Source organism: Microtus ochrogaster, chromosome 18 (assembly GCF_000317375.1).
Source record: "Microtus ochrogaster isolate Prairie Vole_2 chromosome 18, MicOch1.0, whole genome shotgun sequence".
NCBI classification, from domain to species: domain Eukaryota; kingdom Metazoa; phylum Chordata; class Mammalia; order Rodentia; family Cricetidae; genus Microtus; species Microtus ochrogaster.
Genome location: NC_022020.1, coordinates 3,506,312 through 3,529,700, shown reverse-complemented (window position 1 = coordinate 3,529,700; position 23,389 = coordinate 3,506,312). Strand labels below are relative to the sequence as shown.

General features: G+C 38.3%; 1 protein-coding gene across 1 annotated transcript in view; it reads right to left on the bottom strand.

The window, feature by feature from the left end:
- Thoc1 (THO complex 1) overlaps nt 1-23,389 on the bottom strand; it is a 51,921-nt gene that overhangs the window by 19,240 nt on the left and 9,292 nt on the right. The window contains exons 2-9 of the mRNA XM_005372427.3: nt 22,254-22,327; nt 22,101-22,161; nt 20,591-20,657; nt 14,995-15,113; nt 14,237-14,285; nt 13,718-13,813; nt 3,201-3,283; nt 1,505-1,578 (exon numbers count right to left, since the gene is read on the bottom strand). Of these exons, the coding sequence (XP_005372484.2) occupies nt 1,505-1,578; nt 3,201-3,283; nt 13,718-13,813; nt 14,237-14,285; nt 14,995-15,113; nt 20,591-20,657; nt 22,101-22,161; nt 22,254-22,327 (623 nt within the window). The remainder of the gene's footprint in view (nt 1-1,504; nt 1,579-3,200; nt 3,284-13,717; nt 13,814-14,236; nt 14,286-14,994; nt 15,114-20,590; nt 20,658-22,100; nt 22,162-22,253; nt 22,328-23,389) is intronic.

The following is a 23,389-nucleotide window of genomic DNA, read 5'->3' as shown; positions in this document are numbered from 1 at the left end:
AGGTGGAAACTTGTTTTTTTTCCTTTTCTCAATAAAAAAAAATCATAAAAATAAAAAAAAATTCAGTTCTTAAGGCTAATTCAGCTACTCACTCATCAGAATTCTAACTCTCCCTACACTTTCATAAAACTATTTACATCAGACAGATAGCTGAATGCCAGATCCTATTTAAACAACTTTCCTGTGGATGAGTTTATTTATCTTTACGTTTATGTATTTGTTTAGTGTATATGTACATGCATGTGCCACAAGACGAGCCCAGAGCTCACTGGGCAACTTGTGGAGTCAGCTCTCTCCACCATGTAAGTTCTAGGGATCAAACTCAGGTTGTCAGGGTTGGCAGCAAACACTGGGCCATCTCTGTCAGCCCTTGGATTAGTTTATGGTCACACTGATAAACCTGAATGCTGTCTATGGACCAGGCAGTGACTAGCTAGTAGAGTACCTCTGGGGTTCTAGTTAAACTTCATTATCTTAGCACCTACAACTTTTGCCCACTGTTGTACAGGCAGACCCTAAAGGTCCACTCTATCCATACTATGTAAACAAACTGGTCTCTAAAAAAAGAGTAACCATAACTAGAAATAATAAATAATTGTTAGAAAATGACTGGAAAATAAAGAGATACTTTTCTGTGTGCTTTACATTTTTCATTATGTGTTCCATCAGCAACTACCATGAAAATACCAGAGTACCCTAGCAGACCACTTTTATCATAAAGCCTTCTGAATTCTCTCAACAACAACAACAAGCAGGCAGCACTGCTGCATTTAAAAACACCAAACTCAGCTGTAGGAAACTGTTTGTTTATAGTCATATGCCTAGCAAGCGAACACTGGAATTAAACCCCAGGGTATATGACTTCTAAAAGTTTCTATATGACTATCTGATTGAATTTGAAATCTGGAACATCAGGAATACCTCTTTCTCTGCAGGCAGAGGAATCCCCTATTGATCTTCTGGACAGCAATTATAGAAATTCTGTCACTTACAGCCGACAATGCCTACTGCTTCAGCCATGGAAGAGTGCTATTCTGATAGCACAGGAGACTCTGGTCTTCCTGTCCCCTTTCTCCTTACAACTTCTAACTAGGACTATGAAGAGATTCCTGTAACAAAGACTCAGATACAGAGGTAAGAAAAGAGTGATAAAAACAAGAGAGAAGGCAAGAGAAGGAGGTTTCTCGCTTGCATGTCACTAAATCAGTACACTTACCATGGGTACCAGGCCCATAGGCTACTGGAAGGGAGAAGGGCTCCTAAGGTTGTTGCTAGCTGGGATATGTGTTAGATGGGCTGCAAAAACAGTCAAGTATTTGCCTATAGTTTAGAAGTCAACTGATACAGCATACTAGCGAGTCAGGATTTATTTTATTTAACACATAAGAGGTATATATAAAAGAAACCTATAGGCATGATTTCCTTCTCCCTGTCTGCATCTTCATTACAGTATTTGAAGGGTAAATAATTATAAATCAGGAGATCTTAAGCTCTAAAAACTCACCATGTTGTTGGGGCTTCATCATCTCCCATCTCACCTTCTTCTACGTCCATGCCTTCCTCTCTGTCCTCAGTGTGCTTAATAAAATCAAACAGAACAGAACAGAACCAGTCTGTCATGAAGTAGTTAGTGAGCGAAAGATAACACAGCACACAATTAAGTGGTTTATATACTTCCACACAATTATTATTAGGGAAGTAGTTATAGTAATTGTTCAAACCTATAATCTTTAAGGAAACGAGAATTTAAATGACAGGAAACTAATAGTAATACGACAATAACATAACATGGCTATGTATATTTTTGTCACTGAAACAAAGATTAAAGTAATAATAATAACAAAGGACAGAGAGTGCGTGCAAGGCTATAGGAGACGGACAGGCAATCTTCACTTGCCACAGCAACAGTATGTATGCATGTACCTTTTCTGCGAAGTAACAGCAGTACTGCACATATGTGGATGGCTGTGGGCACCAACCAGGGCCACACCCTTAAACAAAACTGACTCTCTCCTAGCTATCAAAATGAAATGATTGCACGAGTTAGCAATCATACATACTGTTTACTGTAATGGTAACAATTTCTATTACAAGTTATTTGTGCCATGCATGGTGACACAAGCCAGCATTTGGGAGGTGAAGGCAGGAGGCTCAAGAGCCCAAGGTCATCCTTAGCTACACAGTGAGTTCAAGATCAGCCTGGGCTTGAACCCTGGCTTAAAATTAAAGATGATTTAAATGTCTACTCACAAGAAATTATGGTGTATTCATTTTGTTTGTTTGTTTTGTTTTTCGAGACAGGGTTTTTCTGTAGCTTTGGTGCCTATCCTGGAACTAGCTCTTGTAGACCAGGCTGGCCTCGAACTCCCAGAGATCCGCCTGCCTCTGCCTCCCGAGTGCTGGGATTAAAGGCGTGCGCCACCACAGCCCGTGGTACATTCATTTTGAAAGCTAATCTGTAATTAAACTGACATATCAGTTTAAAGAAGATGAAGTTAAGAGCTATATACATTATGCCATCTTATTTGGGAAAAATAACATTAGTTGGTACAAGTACTCAAAGTCTTCTAAGATTAGATGGAGATTATTAGGAGTAGTTATAGAAACAGTACTTACAGAAAACAGGTAAAAACTAAAATAATATTCAAAGCGGGAAACTCTTTCCTTCTATAATGTACCTTATGATGAGGACATAAAAGAGCTAAGCAGTCTCTCAAACACCCATTTTAACAGAGGACAAGCTACACAATAATCTGACACCATTGAAGATTATAGTCACTATACTTTGTACTTTAAATGCTGTTTGAAATCTTTATACAGAATACACATTATGTCTATATATTAAAAATGAAAGTCAAACAAGATTGCTCAGAAGGTAAATTCATCTGTTGTGTAAGCCCTAGTTACCCAAATCCAATCCTTGGAATTCACACAGAGGATGAAGGACAGAACCAACTCTACACAGCTGTCCTTTGATTTTACAATACGCTCCACCTGCACTGTGTGTGTATAGACACAAATACATATTACTAAGTGAGGCTGAAAGCTCCACCCTCACATGTGTGTGTATATCACAAATATTACTAAGTGAAGATAAAAGTGTTCAATTTTTTGATGACTTAAGGGTCCCATTTTCTCAACCATATTAACAAAAAAAAAATCTAAGAATGTTCGATGAGAAGGTTTCTTATCAGCCTTACCTTTTGACCCAGGGTGCTTTCCTGCTCATTTGTATTGAAAACAGTGACGTTTTCCAGGTTAAACTGACTCTGTAAGTTAAGACCTATGAAAAAGAGATTAGTTTATTATTTTTTTTCTGAGATAGCTTCTTACCACGTAGCTCATATTGGTCTGCCTCTCAGTCTCCTGAGTGCTAGAAACAGGCATATGCTATTATATACAAGGCTGAGTTAGTCCTTTTGATTTACAACATTCAAAACAAATTCACAGATTATAGAGTATTCAGAATTTTGCTAACCTATTTGTTTCAGTCTGAGACAATATAATGAAACAGTAAAAACGTTATAAAGATGGCCAGATTATTTAACTGTCAGTAAGAAGGTAAAAGTAAGCAGGTCTGTTTACCTGTGTAATCTCATTTTCCTGTTGCTCTTCATACAGGTATATATGTACATGTGAGTTAGTTATATATATATATATACATACACCTTTCCTTGCTTTGCCTGTTAAGAGAGTCTAGACACATCAAGCATATCTTAGGTCCAGACCTTGGCTTTAACTACCATTCTTAAATAAAAGAAACTAGGCTCTTTGAGAAAATGAGTGACTTTAAGGCGGGAAAAGGGAAAAAATAGGAGTCTGGGTAATAATATCTACCAATCAGAAGAGCTCCTAGTGGCAGAAACAGAAACAATGTGAGCAAAAAAGTAAATAATAATCTATGACATTCTAACCCAAGGAATAAAATACCCACAGTTTATTTGGAAAGCGGTAGTTAAACTAGAAACAAGCCTTTGAGAAGACAACTTTCCCTTATGGAAGGATCACCATTAATAAACACAGAAAAGATTTCATTCACATCAGGAAAGATCCACTGATGATATTAGCAGGCAAAGAACAGTGAGGAAAGACGTTTCCATATAGTCTTAAAATACCACCCTTCCTTATAAGCATCTTAGATCACAAAGGGAAGAACGAAACCTTCTACACAGAGACAAATAGGAGATGCTATCTTAACTAAGCAATGAGTGTGCCACAACAAGGCATGTCAACATCAATTTCAAAATGATGCTCCGAGAAGGCACATCAGTCCCCTAGATGTTCTTCAAAAGCCTCCCTTCAACTCCTGTATGTTGAGTCATGAAAGGTCAGCAAAAACTAAGGGACTGTCGTTAGAGAGACCAGGGAACATGAAAACTAAGGGACTGTCGTTAGAGAGACCAGGGAACATGAAAACTAAGGGACTGTCGTTAGAGAGACCAGGGAACATGAAAACTAAGGGACTGTCGTTAGAGAGACCAGGGAACATGAAAATTCAATGTGATGTGGCTTCTTGACTAGAAAAGGAAATGTAGGGATAAATTGATGAAATCCAAATGTCTCTGGCTGACAAGGAGTTCTGTGCCAATGTTGAATTCTTAGTGTTAATAACTGTATTAGCACTACACAATATTAGGAGTGACATTCACATATCTACATTTCCTTTAACATTCCTGTCAGAAAGAATCAGATGTGATATTTTGTTGTCATTTTAATAGTTTTGTCAGTAAAAGGAAAAAGGGAAAAAAATCTAATAAATGGAAAAATCTCGTATCAAGCCATCTTCAGGTAACAATGAAAAAAATTGTAGCCTAATGCCAAATTTTATGGCTGATGAGGACAATAGCAGCTTTGAGCTAGGCTAGGGTAACAGGACCCTCACTGGCAGTGGTTTGTTCTTAAGGAACCATACATAAGCAATGAAAACCCTCTCTCGAGGGTGGTGATGGCGCATGCTTTTAATCTTAGCACCAGTAGGCAGAGGCAGGTGGATCACTGTGAGTGTGAACAGAGCAAGTTCTAGGATAGGCTCCAAAGCTACAGAGAAACCCTGTCTCAATAAAACCAAAACCCCTCAAAAAAAAAAACCAAAACAACCAGCCTGGTATAGGAGGTCCTACTGTTTATGTGCTGCTTTTATTGGTTAATCAATAAAGAAACTGCTTGGCCTGATAGGGCAGAACTTAGGTAGGTGGAGAAGACAGAACTGAATTCTGGGAGGAAGAAAGCAGAGTCAGGGAGAGATACCAGAGAGGGCCACAACCTCGTGGTGGGCACGGATTGGTGGAGATGGGTTGAATCAGGATCTGAGGGTTGGCCAATGGGAGGCTGGGGCTGATGGCGAAGCAGTGTTTTAATTAATACAGTTTCTGTGTGATTGTTTCAGGTGGGCTGGGGGGCTGGAACAAGGGGGCCATCTCCGTGCAACACCAGCCTTCTCTCAAGAAAGGTACCATGCTAGGATTTAAAACCATTCTTCTCAAAATAACAACAACAACAAAACCAAACAAATAAACAAAACCAAAAATAAAGCAAAAAAAAAAATAATACAGTGTGTTGCCAGACACACAGAGACAAAACACTCTAAGGGAAAAAAATTAGCTGAAACAGCCTCACAAAAGCATAAGGTACTGAAATAAATGATCAGATATAAACAACAAGAAAATCTTACCATGTTTTAAAACTAAAGAACAAACTTCAAAGTATCAACAGGGAGTACAAGGCTAAAAAGTAAAAATACCTTCCTGAAAAAAGAACCCCATCAGGCTACTTAAAATGTAATGCAAGGACAGGCTAATATTCAGATAGGAAGGCAGGTAGGTAGCATAAAAGACAGAGGATACAGTGATATTTATTTAATTGGAGATGCAAAAGGAAAAGAGGCATTAATAAAATGTGAAAGCATATAAAAATAGTGAAGGCAATCATTAAAATTTTTAGAAAGTGGTAAAAGACATTAATCCAAAGTTAAGATGTCAACAAATCCCAAGAATGATAGGTAAAAAAGCAACCCACACAAAGACACATTATAGTAAATCAAAGAAAATTTTACAAGCAGGGAAAAAAAAATTAGGTTATCTTCTAAAATTTAAACACTGATTATCTTATAGAACACATGACCAAGGACCAGGGGCCACGGAATGGCTTAGCATGATGACATAAGATCAATACCTAGGACCCACATGGTAAGAGAACTGGATGTCCACAAATTGTTCTTTAATCTCCACATGCATGTGTACACACACACACACACACACACACACACACACACACACACACTAATAAAAGTTTAAAAAGAATAACAAAGAATGAGAGACTAGAAGATAAAGATGACCACAAATGAAATGAAATCTATCTAGTACCAACAACCTAGCATTTTTGGGGGATAGGGTAGAGGGTAAGACAAGGTTTCTCTTTGTGGCCCTGGTTGTTCTAGAACTAGCTCTGTAGACCAGGCTGGCCTCAAACTCACAGAGATTCACTTGCCTCTGCTTCCCAAGTGCTGGGATTAGAGGCATGAGCTACCACTGCCTGACCTAGCCTAGCATTTTAAAGTTACTGAATTCTTACAAGAATTAAAGAGAAATAAACATTTCATGAAAAAGATATAATGAAAGACAACAATTCTGGTTTGCTACTTTTTTTTTGGTGTGTGTGTGTGTGTGTGTGTGTGTGTGTGTGTGTATTTGTCAATGTTGCACAAGCTAAAGTCATCTGAGAAGAGGGAACCATGATTGAGAAAATGACTCCATGAGATTGGCCTGTAGGCAAACCTCTATGGCATTTTCTTACTTAGTGATAGATGTGGGAAGGCCCAGCCCACTGTGAGCTCTGCCACTCTAGTCCCAGTGTGGAAGAAAGCAAACTGATGAGCTAGGACTAGTGGTGCATGAGGCAGGCAGATCTCTGTGAATTTGAGGCCAGCCTGGTCTACAGAGCTATTTCTAGGGCAGCCAGGTTACACAAAGAAACCCTGTATTGAAAAACAAAACAAAGAATTATAAAATTAATTAATGTGACTAAACAGCAATTAATGAAACAGAAAATGGAAACAAAGAATAGACATATTATGAAATGAAATATTGATAGGATAATTTTTTTTTTTTTTTTTTTTTTGGTTTTTCGAGACAGGGTTTCTCTGTGGCTTTGGAGCCTGTCCTGGAACTAGCTCTGTAGACCACGCTGGTCTCGAACTCACAGAGATCCGCCTGCCTCTGCCTCCCGAGTGCTGGGATTAAAGGCGTGTGCCACCACCGCCCGGCTCTATAGGATAATTCTTATCTGCATATATTACTATGATTCAACAGTGCACTGTTAATAACTTTGAACTTAAGATTATGTATATCATAGCTAGGACCAGCATATTTACAAGAAAATAAAGCAATTGTCTATGCTTTCAATTTATTATTTTACATTTTCTTATTATGACAGATCTTACTCCAATTAAAAACTGGAAGAGATTTCCTTCCAAAGAATTTAATGTACAGAGACAGCAATCTCCACTGGAACAGGTACAGAGGAGTAACTGCTGAGCTAGTGAGCCAGAGCAAGAGACCACTGAGGGTCTGGACATGAGTCTAGGACCTGCCAGGAACTAGGCCTGAGCCAGGACCTCTGCCAGTCTGGGCGTGACTCTGGGACCTCCTAGGGAATAGGCAGGAACCAGAGATCTCTGCAGGTCCAGGCATGAGTCTGGGACCTCCAAGGAAGTAGGCCTGAGCCAGGACCTCTGTGGGTCTGGGCATTGGTCTGGGACATCAAAAGGAATAGGGAAGAACCTGGAACCTCTGCAGGTCCGAGTGTGAGTCTGGGACCTCTGAGGGAGTAAACCGGAGCCAGATCCTCTGCAGTTCTGGGCGCACCCAAGACTGGAAACTCCAAGGCAGTAGACCGGAGCCAGAAACCTTTGCAGGACCAATTCCAAGCCAGGGACTTCTACAGGAGGGGATCCAAACCAGGATTTACATAAACAGGACAAAGCCTAAGCTAGGCCAAAGTAGGCCTGAGACAGCAAACTCCAAGGGAAGCAGAGCAAAGCACAGAAGGGCTGAGCTATCTCCAGGAACACAGAGTAACCAATGGGGTAACTAGAACTGTGGCACTGATGTACCACGAGGAACAAACGTCTGAGGTTTAGGTTTAGGAACAAACGTTTTAGGTTCTGGCACCTAAAAGATTAATCAACAGAAACTCAGATATCCCCAACCACACATACCTATTAGAGGAAAAGAGTAGCAGAAAGGCAAGAACACATAAACACCACAAAGAGCAACACAACAGCAAGACTTGAACAACCGAACATAGACGAAGCAAAAGAAAATGACCTAAAAAATAACTTCAAGAGAATGTTTGAAACTCTTAAAGAGGAATGAGAAACTCTCTTAAAGAAATGGAAGAAAAGACAAACAAAAAATTGGAAGACATCAGCAAATCCCTTAAAGAAAACCAAGAAAAAGAAATCAAACATATGAAAGAATCTATTCAGGACTTGAAAACTGAAATAGAGACAATAAAGAAACACAAGCCGAGAGAATTATAGAAACAGAAATCATGAGAAAACGATCAGGAACCACAAACACAGGCATGAACAGCAGAATACAAGAGATGGAAGAGAGAATCTCAAGTGCTGAAGATACAATAGAGGTTGAAAAATTCTCACACACAAAAAGAGAGAATAGAGGAAACAGACTCATCAATTAAAGAAAATAGTAAATCTAACAAAAACTTAACCCAAAATATCCAGGACATATGGGACACCATGAAAAGGCCAAATCTAAGAATAAGGTAGAGAAGAAGGAGAAGTTCAACTCAAAAGCACAGAAAATATAATGAAGAAAATCATAGAAGAAAACGTTCCCAACCTAAAGAAAGATATACCTATGAAGATACAAGAAGCTTACAGAACACCAAATAGACTGGATCCATAAAAAAGTTCCCTTGCCACATAATATAAACATAAAAATACAAAATAAAGAAAGAATATTAAGAGCTACAAAGGAAATAGGCCAAGAAACACATAAAGGTAGACCTATCAGAATTACAGCTGACTTCTCAGTGGAGACAATGAAAGCCAGAAGGTCGTGGTCAAGCATTATGCAGACATTAAGAGACCATGGATGCCAGCCCAGCAAAACTTTCAATCACCATAGAAGGACAAAACAAGATATTCCATGACAAAACTAGATTTAATCAATATTGAGCCACAAAACCAGCCATACACAAAATACTAGAAGGAAAACTCCCACCCAAGGAAGCTGGCTACACCAACGAAAACACAGTTGATGGTCTGATAGCAGCAAATCACAAAGAAGGAAAAAACGCACAAATTAACATCACCAACAATGAAAACTAAATTAACAACTCACCGATAAAAAGGCACAGGCTAATATACTGGATACAAAACCAGATTCCACCCTTCTTCTGCGTACAAGAAACACATCTCAACCTCAAAGACAGACATTGTCTCAGAGGGTTGGGAAAAAATATACCAATCAAATGGACCTAAGAAACAAGCGGGTGTAGCTACCCTAATATCTAATAAAATAGACTTCAAGCTAAAATCAGTAAAAAGAGACAAAGAAGGTCATTTTATATTAGTCACAAGAAAAATCCATCAAGAGGTAATTTCAATACTGAACATCTATGGCCCAAATACATGGGTACCCTCATATGTGAAAGAAACATTTCTAAAGCTTAAATCATACATTAAAACCCACACACTAATAGGGGGAGACTTCAATACTCCCCTCTCACCACTGGACAGGTCAACCAGACAAAAAATGAACAGAGAAATAAGAGAACTAACAGATGGTATGACTCAAATGGACTTAACAGACATCTATAGAATATTCCATACAAACACAAAAGAATATACCTTCTTTTCAGCACCTCATGGAATCTTCTCAAAAATTGACCATATACTCAGAAACAAAATAAACCTCAACAAATACAAAAAATTAGAATAACCCAATGTACCTTATCAGATCACCATGGTATAGTATAAAAATAGAAGTCAGCAGCAATACTAATTCCAGAAAACCCAAACACATGGAAATTAAACAATGCTTACCTGAATCATCAATGGGTAAAGGAAGAAATAAAGGAAGAAATTAAAGACTTCCTAAAAATCCAATGAAAATGACCACACATCATACCCAAATTTATGGGACACAATGAAAGCATGTTAAGAGGAAAGATCATAGCACTAAATGCCTACATAAAGAAGATGGAAATTCACATTAGTGAATTAACAGGACATTTGAAAACTTTAGAACAAAAAGAAGCAAACTCACCAAAGAGAACTAGAAGGCAGGAAATAATCAAATTGAGAGCTGAAATCAACAAAATAGAAACAAAGAAAACAATACAAAGACTCAATGAGACAAAGAGTTGGTTCTTCGAGAAAAATTAACAAAATAGACAAACCTTTATCCAAACTAACCAAAAGGCAGAGAGAGAATATCCAAATTAACAAAATCAGATGAAAAGGGGGACATAACAACAGACATGGAGGAAATACAGAGAATCATCAGGTCATATTTCGAAAACCTGGACTCCACAAGACTGGAAAAATTAAAGGAAATGGACAACTTTCTGGATAAATATCACTTACCAAAATTAAATCAAGACCAGATAAGAAAATTAAACAGACCTATAACTGCTGAAGAAATAGAAATAGTCATCAAAAATCTCCCAATCAAAAAAAGACCAGCACCATATGGTTTCCGCTCAGAATTCTACAAGACTTTCAAACAAGAACTAATACCAATACTCCTCAAATTATTCCACACAATAGAAACAGAGGGAACATTGCCAAACTCTTTTTATGAGGCTACAATTACCCTGATATCCATACCACAGAAAGACATTACTAAGAAAGAAAATTACAGACCAATCTCACTCATGAACAAATGCAAAAGTACTAAATAAAATACTGGCAAATCGAATCCAAGAACACATCAGAACTATCATCCTCCATGATCAAGTTGGCTTCATCCCAGAGATGCAGGGATGGTTCAACATACAAAAATCTGTCAACATAATCCACCATATAAACAAGCTGAAAAATAAAAACCACATGATCATCTATCTCATTAGATGCCAAAAAAGATTTTGACAAAATACAACATCCCTTCATGATAAAGGTCTTGGAGAGAGCAGGGATACAAGAAACATACCTAAACATAATAAAGACAATATACAGCAAGCCAACAGCCAACATCAAACTAAATGGAGAGAAACTCCCAGCAATTCCACTGCAATCAGGAACAAGACAAGGTTGTCCACTCTCTCCATTTCTATTCAGTATAGTTCTTGAGGTCCTAGCTAGAGCAATAGCTCTAGTCCAAAAGGAGATCAAGGGGATACAAATCGGAAAAGAAGTAAAACTCTCACTGTTTGCTTATGATAGTTCACATAAGCGACCCCAAAAATTCTACCAAGGAACTTCTACAACTCATAAACCCTTTCAGTAATGTAGCAAGATACAAGATTAACTCAAAAAAATCAGAAGCCCTCCTGTATGTAGATGATAAAAGGGCCGGGGAAGAAAACAGAGAATCAACACCCTTCACAATAGCCACAAATAGCATAAAATATCTCGCAGTAACTCTAATCAAATAAGTACAAGACTTGTATGACGAGAACTTAAATCCTTGAAGAAAGATATTGAAAAAGACACCAGAAAGTAGAAAGATCTCCCATGCTCTTAGGCAGGCAGAATTAACATACTAAAAATGGGCAATCTTACCAAAAGCAATCTACAGATTCAACACAATGCCCATCAAAATCCCAGCAAAATTCTTCACAGACCTCAATAAAATGGTACTTAACTTCATATGGGAAAGCAAGAAACAAGGGATAGCCAAAACAATCCTGTACAAAAAAAGAACTTCTGGAGCCATCACAATCCCTGACTTCAAACTCTACTACAGAGCTACAAGTACTGAAAACAGCCTGGTATTGGCATAAGAACAGACAGGAGGACAGATGACCCAGATATTAATCCACACCCCTTCAAACACCTGATTTTTGATAAAAAAGCAAAAAGTATCAAATGGAAAAAAAAAGCATATTTAACAAATGGTGCTGGCATAACTGGACATCAACATGTAGAAGAATCAAAATAGACCCATATCTATCACCATGCACAAAACTCAAGACCAAATGGACCAAAGACCTCAACATAAAGCCAGCCACACTGAACCTTATAGAAGAGAAAGTAGGAAGTACACTTGAACACATGGGCACAGGTGACTACTTCCTAAATATAACCCCAGTAGTACAGACACTGAGAGAAACAATTAATAAATGGGACCTCCTGAAAATGAAAAGCTTCTGTAAAGCAAACAACATGGTCAACAAGACCAAACAACAGCTTACAGAATGGAAAAAGATCTTCACTAACTCCACGTCAGACAGAGGTCTGATCTCCAAAATATATTAAGAACTCAAGAAATTCATTATCAAAAGAACAAAGAATCCAACTTAAAAAATGGAGTACAGACCTAAACAGATAACTCTCAACAGAGGAATCTAAAATGGCTGAAAGACCCTGAAATGTTCAACATCCTTAGTCATCAGAGAAATGCAAATCAAAACAACTCTGAGATTCCATCTTACACCTGTAAGAATGGCCAAGATCAAAAACACTGATGACAACTTATGCTGGAGAGGTTGTGGGGAAAAGGGAACACTTCTGCATTGCTGGTGGGAATGCAAGCTGGTACAGCCCCTTTGGATGTCAGTGTGGCGATTTTTCAGAAAATTAGGAAACAATCTCCTCAAGACCCAGTAATACCATGATGGAGGAGGGTCATCTGTCTATGTGTTACTTTCATTGGTTAATAAAGAAACTTCCTTGGCCCTTTGATAGGACAGAAATTATGTAGGCGGAGTAAACAGAACAGGATGCTGGGTAGAAGGCAGTAAGGCAGACACAATGATTCTCTGAGACTACATAGTAGAATCTTTCCCGGTAAGCCACCACTTCGTGGTGCTACACACATTAATAGATATGGGCTAAGCAAGATATGAGAGCCAAGAAGAGGATAGATATAATGGGCAGTATTTAAATGAATACAGTTTGTGTGTTGTTATTTCGGGTGTAAAGGTAGCTGTGCGGGACGAAAAGCAGGCTTGCTCGCCTCATCTCTACAATACCACCTTTGGGTATATATCCAAAGGATGCTCAATTGTGCCACAAGGACATGTGCTCAACTATGTTCATAGCAGCTTTGTTTGTCATAGCCAGAACCTGGAAATAATCTAAATGCCTTTGACCAAAGAATGGATAAGGAAAATGTGGTACATTTATACAATGGAGTACTACACAGCAGAAAAAATAACAGCATCTTATTGTTGAAAATGGACGGAGCTAGAAAACATTTTGAGAGAGGTAACCAAGACACAGAAAGACAATTATCACATGTACTTACTCATAGGAGCTTTTTAAACATAAAGCAAATAAAACCAGCCTAAAAATCACAATCCCAGAGAAACTAGACAACAATGAGGACACTAAGAGAGACTTACATAGATCTAATCTGCATGGGAAGAAGAAAAAGACAAGCTCTCCTGAGTAAATTGGGAGCACGGGGACCTTGCGGGAGGGTTGGAGGGGAGGAAAGAGGCAGGGCGGGGAGCAGAGAATAACGTAGAGCTCAATAAAAATCAATTAAAAAAAGATAAAAAAAGAACTTAATGTATAAAGGCTTACCTGATTTTTCAGATAGAGGAAAAAGCCTGGCCAAAAAGAGCTGAATTCGTCCACAAAAGACTGTATTCTGAGATTTCGATAATCTTCTGAGGAGATCTAACAGAAATGCGTAACACAGAAGAGATCATTCTGTGTTCATTATAATCATACCTGAATTTCTTTTTTTAGTTTTGTGTCTTTTTTTTTACTGTTTTAATTCAGTTATACATTTGTTTCCGCTCCCCTTCCTTCCTCCCTCATAGCTGAATTTCTAACTATTTGTTCAGTATTTTTCTAAAGCAAGGGTTCCCAAAATTGAAGTACAAATCATTGTTACAGCAAGTACTAAAGGTTAGAAATAAAGTTCTGTGGACAAGATCAATGTACTTGAATCATCGCCTCTAATAAATAAGACTGTTAACTTAAAAACAAAGATCCTAATCTACTTTTAAGACAGTTTCACTGATATTTAATAAACCATCTATTTTTCTGGTTACCGTCACAGTTTTAAAAGCAATACTTTAATACAGAATTGCTTACCATTGCACATACGCAGTAAATAATTTTTGCCAGCAGAATAGAATGTATTCTGAAAATTAAGACCAAAATTATTAATACACTTTGGAAGTTGTCCACTGCCTTCAGTAAATCACAGGAATTAATATTTTAAAGAGCACTAATGTATGAGGTTCTATGTCACTACTTTCACTTATTTCAAAGCATTATCGGTGAAATGTTTTTGGATATGCATATAGCATGGCACTGAATGACTTGTAAACATCTGTTTTACATTTATTCATTTTATTTTTTTACATGTAAATGTTTTACCAGAATGTAAATGTATGATGTGTGCCTGGTGTCTGTGAAGGCTAGAAGAGGGCATAAGATCCCCTTGAACTGGAGTTATGGATGACAGCCGGGAATTAAACCCAGGCTCTATGGAAGAACAAGTACACGAAGGTGCTGAGGGTCCCCTAGTCTTCCTTATTTGTTGGAGATAGGTTATGCCTGTGTAGACCAGGCTAGCTAGGAGCATAACTTTCCTAATCACATCTCATTAGTTTACAACACTAGGCCTGACTCAAAGTGTGGACTTTCAAGTTACTTCAAAATTTTCTCTACATCTGATTCTTATTTGGTTCTTCCAAGAAAACACAGTATATATTTCTTTCATAGGGAAAATTTTTCGGCAGCTACCAATATTAGAATTATTAGCAAATAAACCCCAAACAAAACTATCTTCTAAACTCTATCTTTATAGAGATAGTATCAGTAGAAAAGAAAACCAAGGCACTTACTGACTTCCAAGTAGCAACATTTTTTTCGACAAAAGTGAATATTGTGTCACACTGATCCAAAGGAAGGCAGTCCAAGACGTCTCCCAACAGCACAAATGGTGTGGATGCAGTACAGACACCTGCAAGTGGGGTGCAAACCAATGGAGAGCTTCTGACACTGGCAACAAGCTCAAAAAGAACTATGTGGACCAGTCACATTACAAAATAATAATAAAGTAAAAGTTACTAAGTGTCTCTAAAACCAATGGCAATAAAAAGAGAAATAAAGATTTTTCCTTAAGAAAAGGCCATTTAGAGTGGTTAAAAGTACTTTTACATCTCTACTCATTTTTTTCTTTCGCTTAAGCGAAAGTACTTAACTTAGAAACACTGATATGTGAATAAAAAAAATCTGTGCTCAATATAAGCATAAGACTCTGAATAAATTAAGTAGGCTCAGAAAAGGGAAGCTATTTCTAGCTGTACTCAGAAATGCTATGATCACATCTGGATTGTATGTGAAGAACATTGCCTAGAACCTGGGCAGCAAAAGGAAGTCACTTTCAAACCAGTATAAGGTTGATGCCATCTTCAGTGTTGAACAGAACTCAATGAACTCCATCAACAGGCTTGTCTGGCAAAGGATGGATAACAACTGATCAGTGCCACTATAGCAGGAAGACAGGCTAGACTTACAACCCCATGACACTTAACTCTGCACCCAAGAAACTTAAAAGGCATTATTTTCTGTCACTAACTGCAGATGGTATGTTAACTCCCTTAATATTTATAAATATAATATTTACATGAAAAAAATGTTTATATTCTACTGCCAAAGATGCTGGGTCAACAGAACCAAGTGAGGACCTGAGAATCTCACTTAGAGATAAAAGCTGGCTGGTGACACTAAAGGGCTGGTCAGTATGGGAACCAGTGGGTGCCAGTGGTCATGTTAGAGGAGCAGCAGGTGGCAATTTACTTCAGGGAATTAGCCCACCAGGAAGCAAAGGTCTGATGCTTGAGTATTTTGAATAGGCAAGGCCCTGAGAGCCTCAGCCCCAGAATGTCTCTTGCTACTGCTATGTCTTTACATGTCTGTCATTGCCATTTTCCTCTGGTATCTACATGGTGTGAATGGGTATGGGGAGATCCCCACTAACTTTAGTGTGATTATCTCATAGTAATTTCCTGTTCTACTCGACATTTTTACCGGTGGAGTATTATGAAGATGATCTCCTCCTATGCTGTACTGTTTAAATGAAAGAATGATTTTATACAATAATAGTGTGAGTTTAAATAGGATTTTGATGATTAAGGGTTTTTAGTAAATACAGTAAGAGATTATGATAGAGGTTAGCTTAGTGGGAAAACCAATATAGGTAAAAGCAAGATATGGTGCTACCCCCATCCCTGATAAAACAGGGGCTGCGGAGGATAGAAAATAACAACAAGGAAATGTCACTCAGCTAGTTTCTCCTGACGAATCATAAAGACTGTGGCTTAGGTTAATGATTCAGAAAACAACTGAATCCTAGAAGCTAAGTTAACTCAATTCTTTTAATCTTTTTTGTTTGTTTTGTTGTTGTTTTGTTTTTCAAGACAGAGTTTCTCTGTGTAGCTTTGGAGCCTGTCCTGGAACTCACTCTGTAGACCAGACTGGCTTTGAACTCAAAGAGATCTACCTGCTTCTGCCTCCCAAGTGCTGGGATTAAAGGTGTGTGCCACCACCACCCGGCAAGAGATGTGTTCATGAGTTTCCATGTGCATCAGAGCTGAAAAAAAGCTTTTAGTTTTTTTTGTTTTTTGTTTTTTTGTTTTTCGAGACAGGGTTTCTCTGTGGCTTTGGAGCCTGTCCTGGAACTAGCTCTGTAGACCAGGCTGGTCTCGAACTCACAGAGATCTGCCTGCCTCTGCCTCCCGAGTGCTGGGATTAAAGGCGTGCGCCACCACCGCCCGGCTGAAACAAAGCTTTTAAAAATAACTTAAAGTTATATTAAGATGTTTTAATTAATGGCTTTCAGGTAAAAACATCTTAGAAAACAGGTTAAAGGCATATCTTTAGCGAGGGACTCGCTGAGGTCAGAGAACAAGGTTGAGGTCAGGGAACAAGAACAATGGCAGCCTAGGACGGGTTGGTGATCAAGGGTAATGATTAATTCCTTGTATCCATTTCTGCCCTCAGTTTTTTTGATATAAGAAAACTGTTGGTAAGTAGGTATGCACCCTGAGATTTTAAAATGGAGCTGACTGTTTTTCATATACAAAAATTTAGATTTGTGATTCTTTTAAAGATTTCTTAAATAAGATTACCTTTTGAGATAAATAATAATTGATCCTTTCTTTGTAATCACAAAATGCAGCCTGCCAGCAAAACACCTGGCTGAGAAAAATACCTTGCTTACTGAGATTCTGTTCATCTATAACAAGCTGCTTGGTTATGAATGCACGTAAGTTCTTGGGACAACTTGTTTTTCACCTGTAACATGTAAATCATGTAAAGCATGCTGTTTTTCTGTTTTTTACTTTTATTCACTGTAATCATTCCCTTAGAAATAGATTATAACCACATTGTAATTTTTATATTGCTTAAAAGATTTTGCTGGGGTATATAAGCTGTAAAGGAAAAAATAAAATTAGTTAGAAGGAAGATATCAATATAAACAGGTGTACAGAAGGATAGAGGTAAGAAAAGAAATAAAGAAATAACAGGCAAAGACCCTAAGAGTGTGTGTGTGTTTTCCCTTTTTCGCTGGCCCCAGAGAGGTAAGTTTATCCCCCCCAGCTGGTCCGTCAGATAGAGAAGTCAAGTTGATTAGTCCACAGATTCTGTTGGCTCCCCTCAGTCCCTGAGCTGCAAGAGGCTGATCCTCACGGCAGGAGTAGGTGGAAGATAGTGCCCCAGAACTTTGAGTCTATATCCCAGCTTCTGCAACAGGCTATTTATCTCAGCCCTGGTTATAAACATCACTCTCCAGTTCCTAAATTCCAAGCCATGCTCATATTTCATGGTTTCATTTACAGTACTCTTTTCTTCTACCTAAATACTTGTCTTTATTACATGGCAAATTTCAACCTCATCTTTCAAAATAGAGTAAATGACAGCTCATCTAAAAAAAAAACCAAACCAAACAAACAAAAAGCCTTGACATTTTTGGGCAGACCATCATATTCATGCTTCCTAAACACACAGTATATCAATGCACTGAATAATTTAGCATATCACAATTAATCACTATGGCAGTATAGACTGTAAGCTTACTTATTATCATATTTATTTTATTGTGTGTACACATATGTGTGGGTGAGCACATGTGGAGGTCACAGGACAACTTGTGGGAGTTGGTTCTTCCCTTTCACCATGTGGACTGAACTCAGACGTCAAGCTTTGGCAGTAAGTGCCTTTATGTGCTGAGTCGTCTTGCTAGACATAGCATTTAAAAAGTAGGAAATATTCTACCCATTAAATGTTTGACATTGGATAGAAGTTCATAAGTATCTGTCAAGTCTAATTAAAGATGTTTATGGACAACCTGAAAACATGAAACATAACGTGACAATAATAATCTCTCTCAAAAACAAACTTTCCCTTGCAGAAAACTGTATTTAAACCTTCATTTGTAGCTTAAGTTGACAAGCCCTCACTTTTCTCAACTAAAGTTTTAGGCATATCCTTCTCGGTCTGTAGTAAAACCATCAACAACCTTAAGTGAACAACAGCAAATTTGTGAACTAAGCACACACTGTAAGCTGAGATGAACAGGGTGAGAAAAACTGTTGGGGAACTCAACTCAGTTTCTGAATGAATGAACAAGTAAATGAATAAACAGTTTACACAAAAGTTTAATAAGTAAAATCAGATATTGGGAAATTAGATTTACAAAACAGCTCACTGTGACACTGGGATACTATTTTCACTATGTGTGCTCCAGGTCCATAGAAAAAAAAACCAAAATAATAAACAATATGAATGACACAACAGATTAAAATGTCATTTTCACATACACTATTTAAATTAATCAAATGAAATTTGAGTTAACAGGGTTAAGTAATGCTGATGAAGTGTTTTTTTTTTTTTTGGTCTTTCTGAAAATATTTAACAAGCTACAGCCAGCCAGCCATATGTTGGGCATTATGTGCCTACTGTGTTTAAAGTCTCTTAAATCGGCGCACGCCTTTAATCCCAGCACTCGGAAGGCAGAGGCACGCGAATCTCTGTGAGTTTGAGGCCAGCCTGGTCTACAAGAGCTAGTTACAGGACAGGCTCCAAAGCCACAGAGAAACCCTGTCTCGAAAAACTTAAAAAAAAAAAAAATCAATCCGATATTGGCACTGACATATTTTTAGAAAAGATTTTTTTATATGTATGTGCGTATGCCTTAGTGTATGTATGTGCAGCCCACGTGTGCAGGTGCCTACAGAAGACAGAAGAGGACTCCATACCCTCTAGATCTGGAGTAGTCAGGAATCGCTGACACAGGGTGGGAAACTGAATCTGGGCCCTCTGCAGAAACAGCCAGCACTCTGATTTACTAAGCCATCTCTCCAGCCCCTGAACATTTTCTAAAGATTATTTAAGACAGGGTCTCACTATAAAGTTCTGGCTGGCTTGGAATTCCTAGATCTGTTAGGCTCTGCCTCCCAAGTGTTGGTACCATGCCCAGCAAGATTTATTTCATTTATATTTTATGAGTGTTTTGCTGGAATGGAATACTTTTTTTTTTTGAGACAGGGTTTCTCTGTGGTTTTGGAGCCTGTCCTGGCACTAGCTCTTGTAGATCAGGCTGGCCTAGAACTCACAGAGATCCGCCTGCATCTGCCTCCCGAGTGCTGGGATTAAAGGCGTGCGCCACCACCACCCGGCTCCTCCTATACTTCTAAGGCCAGAAGATGGTGCTGAATTCCATACACATAATTTTCTAGCTATGCTAAACATGCCCTTCTCTATTTCTGGCAAACTGAATTCTTCATGTCCCTACTTGTAAGATGGAGCTTCCTCTTTTTTCATTTTGTTTTAATTTTTGGAGACAGGGTCTTGCCCTATCTCAAATTTCTGATTGTCCTGATTCAGCCTTACAAGCACGGAATTATAGGTATGCGTCACAAATCCCAACCCATCTTCCTTTTTAAAATTTCTCCTGCTTCCCTTAGATTTTTAATTTAGAGAGTCACTTTCACTTTATTATGTTCAACATACTTTAGCATATTAAGACAGTCACACATTTCTTTCCTTCATTACCCACTTGATCCTTACAGGTGGGCTCTGTCATTTAGTCACCACTGAATTTCCAAATATTAGCTTAGCACCAGGCATATAATAGATGCTCAGTAAGTATTTATGTATGATTAAACACTTGAAAAACAAAGCAATTGCAAACGTGCATGACATAACAGAGATGAGAAGTCTGAACAAAGCTGAAATGAGTATGAAGAAATTCTTGGCAAAGGTAGGAGCCAAACAATGAATAAGGGTACAAGAGATGCATGAGACCCTATGTTTGGTCTACAGCACCACACATAAAGAATGAGCAGAACCAGATAGGGGTAGAGGTATGGTGAGAGGCTTTAAATGAAACAGGTAACCAAGGTAACTTTAAAAAACAGACAGAATAATACTTACTTTCAGTTACTCCCCCAATGGCAAGAGAAATTATAGCTAAAACGTTCTCACATGCCGAATGATTTATCTATCAACAAAGAAACAATTGTATTTAGGAGCAAGAATTCAGACTAATTTGCTTACAATAAAGACAGGTTCTCTGAATTTAAGCAGTCACACAGGAATAAAATTATCTTATTTTCTAATATTAAAAATATGAACAGACTAGCCGGGTGGTGGTGGCGCACGCCTTTAATCCCAGCACTCGGGAGGCAGAGGCAGGCGGATCTCTGTGAGTTCGAGACCAGCCTGGTCTACAGAGCTAGTGCCAGGACAGGCTCCAAAGCCACAGAGAAACCCTGTCTCGAAAAACCAAAAAAAAAAAAATAAATAAATAAATAAATAAATAAAAAATAAAAAATAAAAAAAAAATAAAAATATGAACAGACTAATATACAGGCTATAGACTCATGTCAAGGAGTAAAGAATGATTCAATCAACATCCGATGGTCTTGGAAAAATGGTTAACGTTTGCATGACCAAGACTTATTGGGTAAGAAGTACTGAGGCCGTGATTAAAAAATCAACAGCACAGGATAAGAGCAGGACCTGGATTTAGTCCATAAGCTGAGGTCTTCTTCAGGGACGTAATGTACTGAGTGTTCACTGTGTTGTGCTACACAACATTAACAGAATGTGTTATTCTTACACATGAATGTGAAGCTCTGAAAGAAAAGGGACTTTCTCAGCACCTCACAATACAGAAGTCATTAAATCTAAAAAAAAACAATCAATTGGTCTGACCCAGAATTATCTGAGAAAAAAGGCAGACACTGTATTATGGTTATCAGAAGAGAATATACCACTATGGGAAAGTTCTGCTTGGCCAAAAAAACCCTGTTTTTCTTCTATTCAGGATCCCTGCTAAAGGTAATATTTTGATTCTTCATGAATAGATAAAATTTCTCTACCAGGGCAAAACAAGTTTTAGTTTTTAATGTATTCTGTGGTTGAGGGAGATCCCACAACAAAATGAGGGCATGGAATCCTGGCTCCGTGCTTAACATACTTGGATTAGACTGCTTAAGCCATTATAGTGTGTCACCATTTCCATAGCAACAGCTACATTTAAAAGTGTATTTTGTGTACATGTACGGAGGTCAGAGGACAACTTGCAGTTCTCTCCTCCCAGCATCTAGGTTCTAGAGATCACAGTCACATTAAGCTCAGTAGCAGGTGCCTTGAACCTGCTCAGCCATCTTCCTGGGTTAGTCTTTACTTCTTGCTCTTTAAGACTGCATGTCAAAACTCTTCTTATCAACAAAACCTTAAACTGTACCTGAGCTATCAAGAGCCTTAATTAGGACAAACTCCTATCCTGTTGGGCTATCTTCTAAAAGGCAAAATATTCATGCTCAGGAAACAGATGTCATGATTAAATATCCATTCTAATAATAAAGTAATTTTCTAATAACATGGTTTATTAAGGCCAGTAAATTTAAACAACAAATAAAGGGGAAGAAATACTTACAATTTCTTCTTCCAGAACACCTCTGAAAGCCTGGTCAAGGGTACATTTTTTTTCATTTTCACTATAAAAAACAAAAAATATCTTTATTTAACAGATAGTTCACTATTAATATAAACATTCAAAAAACCCTTTTTCATGGACAGTGAAGTTTACCTGCCAGGTAACTGACTGAAGGCATTCAACAATGGCTTGATATTTCTGTTATTCAAGGCCTCTCTGGTAGATTTCTACAAAAATAAAAATGACAAATAAGTAGAAAGTCTTTGCTTGCTGTTTATGAAAAGTTACCACTCATCAATTATGTCTTTTTAACTTAAAAAATGTCTTTAACTGGGAAACATTTCCTGCCAGTCGTTTTTATTAACCTTTATTTCTAATGCCACTTAATGTTACTGACACTGAAGTCTGGCAAGAGCTGCAGACAGACATTTGCACCACAGATTTCCCTTTTTTCCTTTAAACATTTATTTATTTTTAAATTCATTTTACATTCCAACCCAGGTTCTCCCTCCTGCCCCCCTTTGCATCCCCTGAGTTCACTCCGCCATCCACTTCTCCCTACAGGTAAGGGCTCCCATGAGAAGTCGACAAAGTTTGACACATTAATTTGGGGCAGGTCTAAGCCCGACCCCTCTGTAATAAGTCTGAGTAGGGAATGGGTTCTAACAAGCTAGCTCCTGCGACTGGAATAGGTCCTGGTCCTACTGCCAGGGGCCCTTCAGTCCGAGTTTCACAACTGACTCCTGCATACAGAGGGCCTAGTTCAGACCCACAGAGGCTTCACAGCTGTCCATGAGTTTCCACGAGCTTGGTTCAGCTGTCTCTGTAGATTTCTCCATCATGATCTTCATCTCCCTTGTTCATGTATTCCCTCCACCTTCTCTGACTAGATTCCCAGAGTTGGGCCTGGTGCTTGGTTGCGGATCTTTGCATCTGGTTCTATCAATTACTGGAAGAAGGTTCTAGCTTCCTGGAGCTGTGGATTGTAGTCTGATTATCATTTGTTTTGCTTATATCTTCTACTTGATCATGGTGGATTTGTTTTTATGTGTTCTTGGATTCAATTTGCCAATATTTTATTGAGTATTTTTGCATCAGTGTTCATGAGGGGGATCCCTTTCTTATATATTATTACATCCGTACAAGTTTCCTGCTTTAAAAAATGCGAAGTAGCCCTATCCTTCTTGGGCTCTCTGCAGGGCTTCTACTCAGTCCATACTGCCTCTTTCTTCCTAGCCCACCCAGCTTCCATCCAGAACCCTCCCCACTTTGGCCCCACCGCCCTCTTT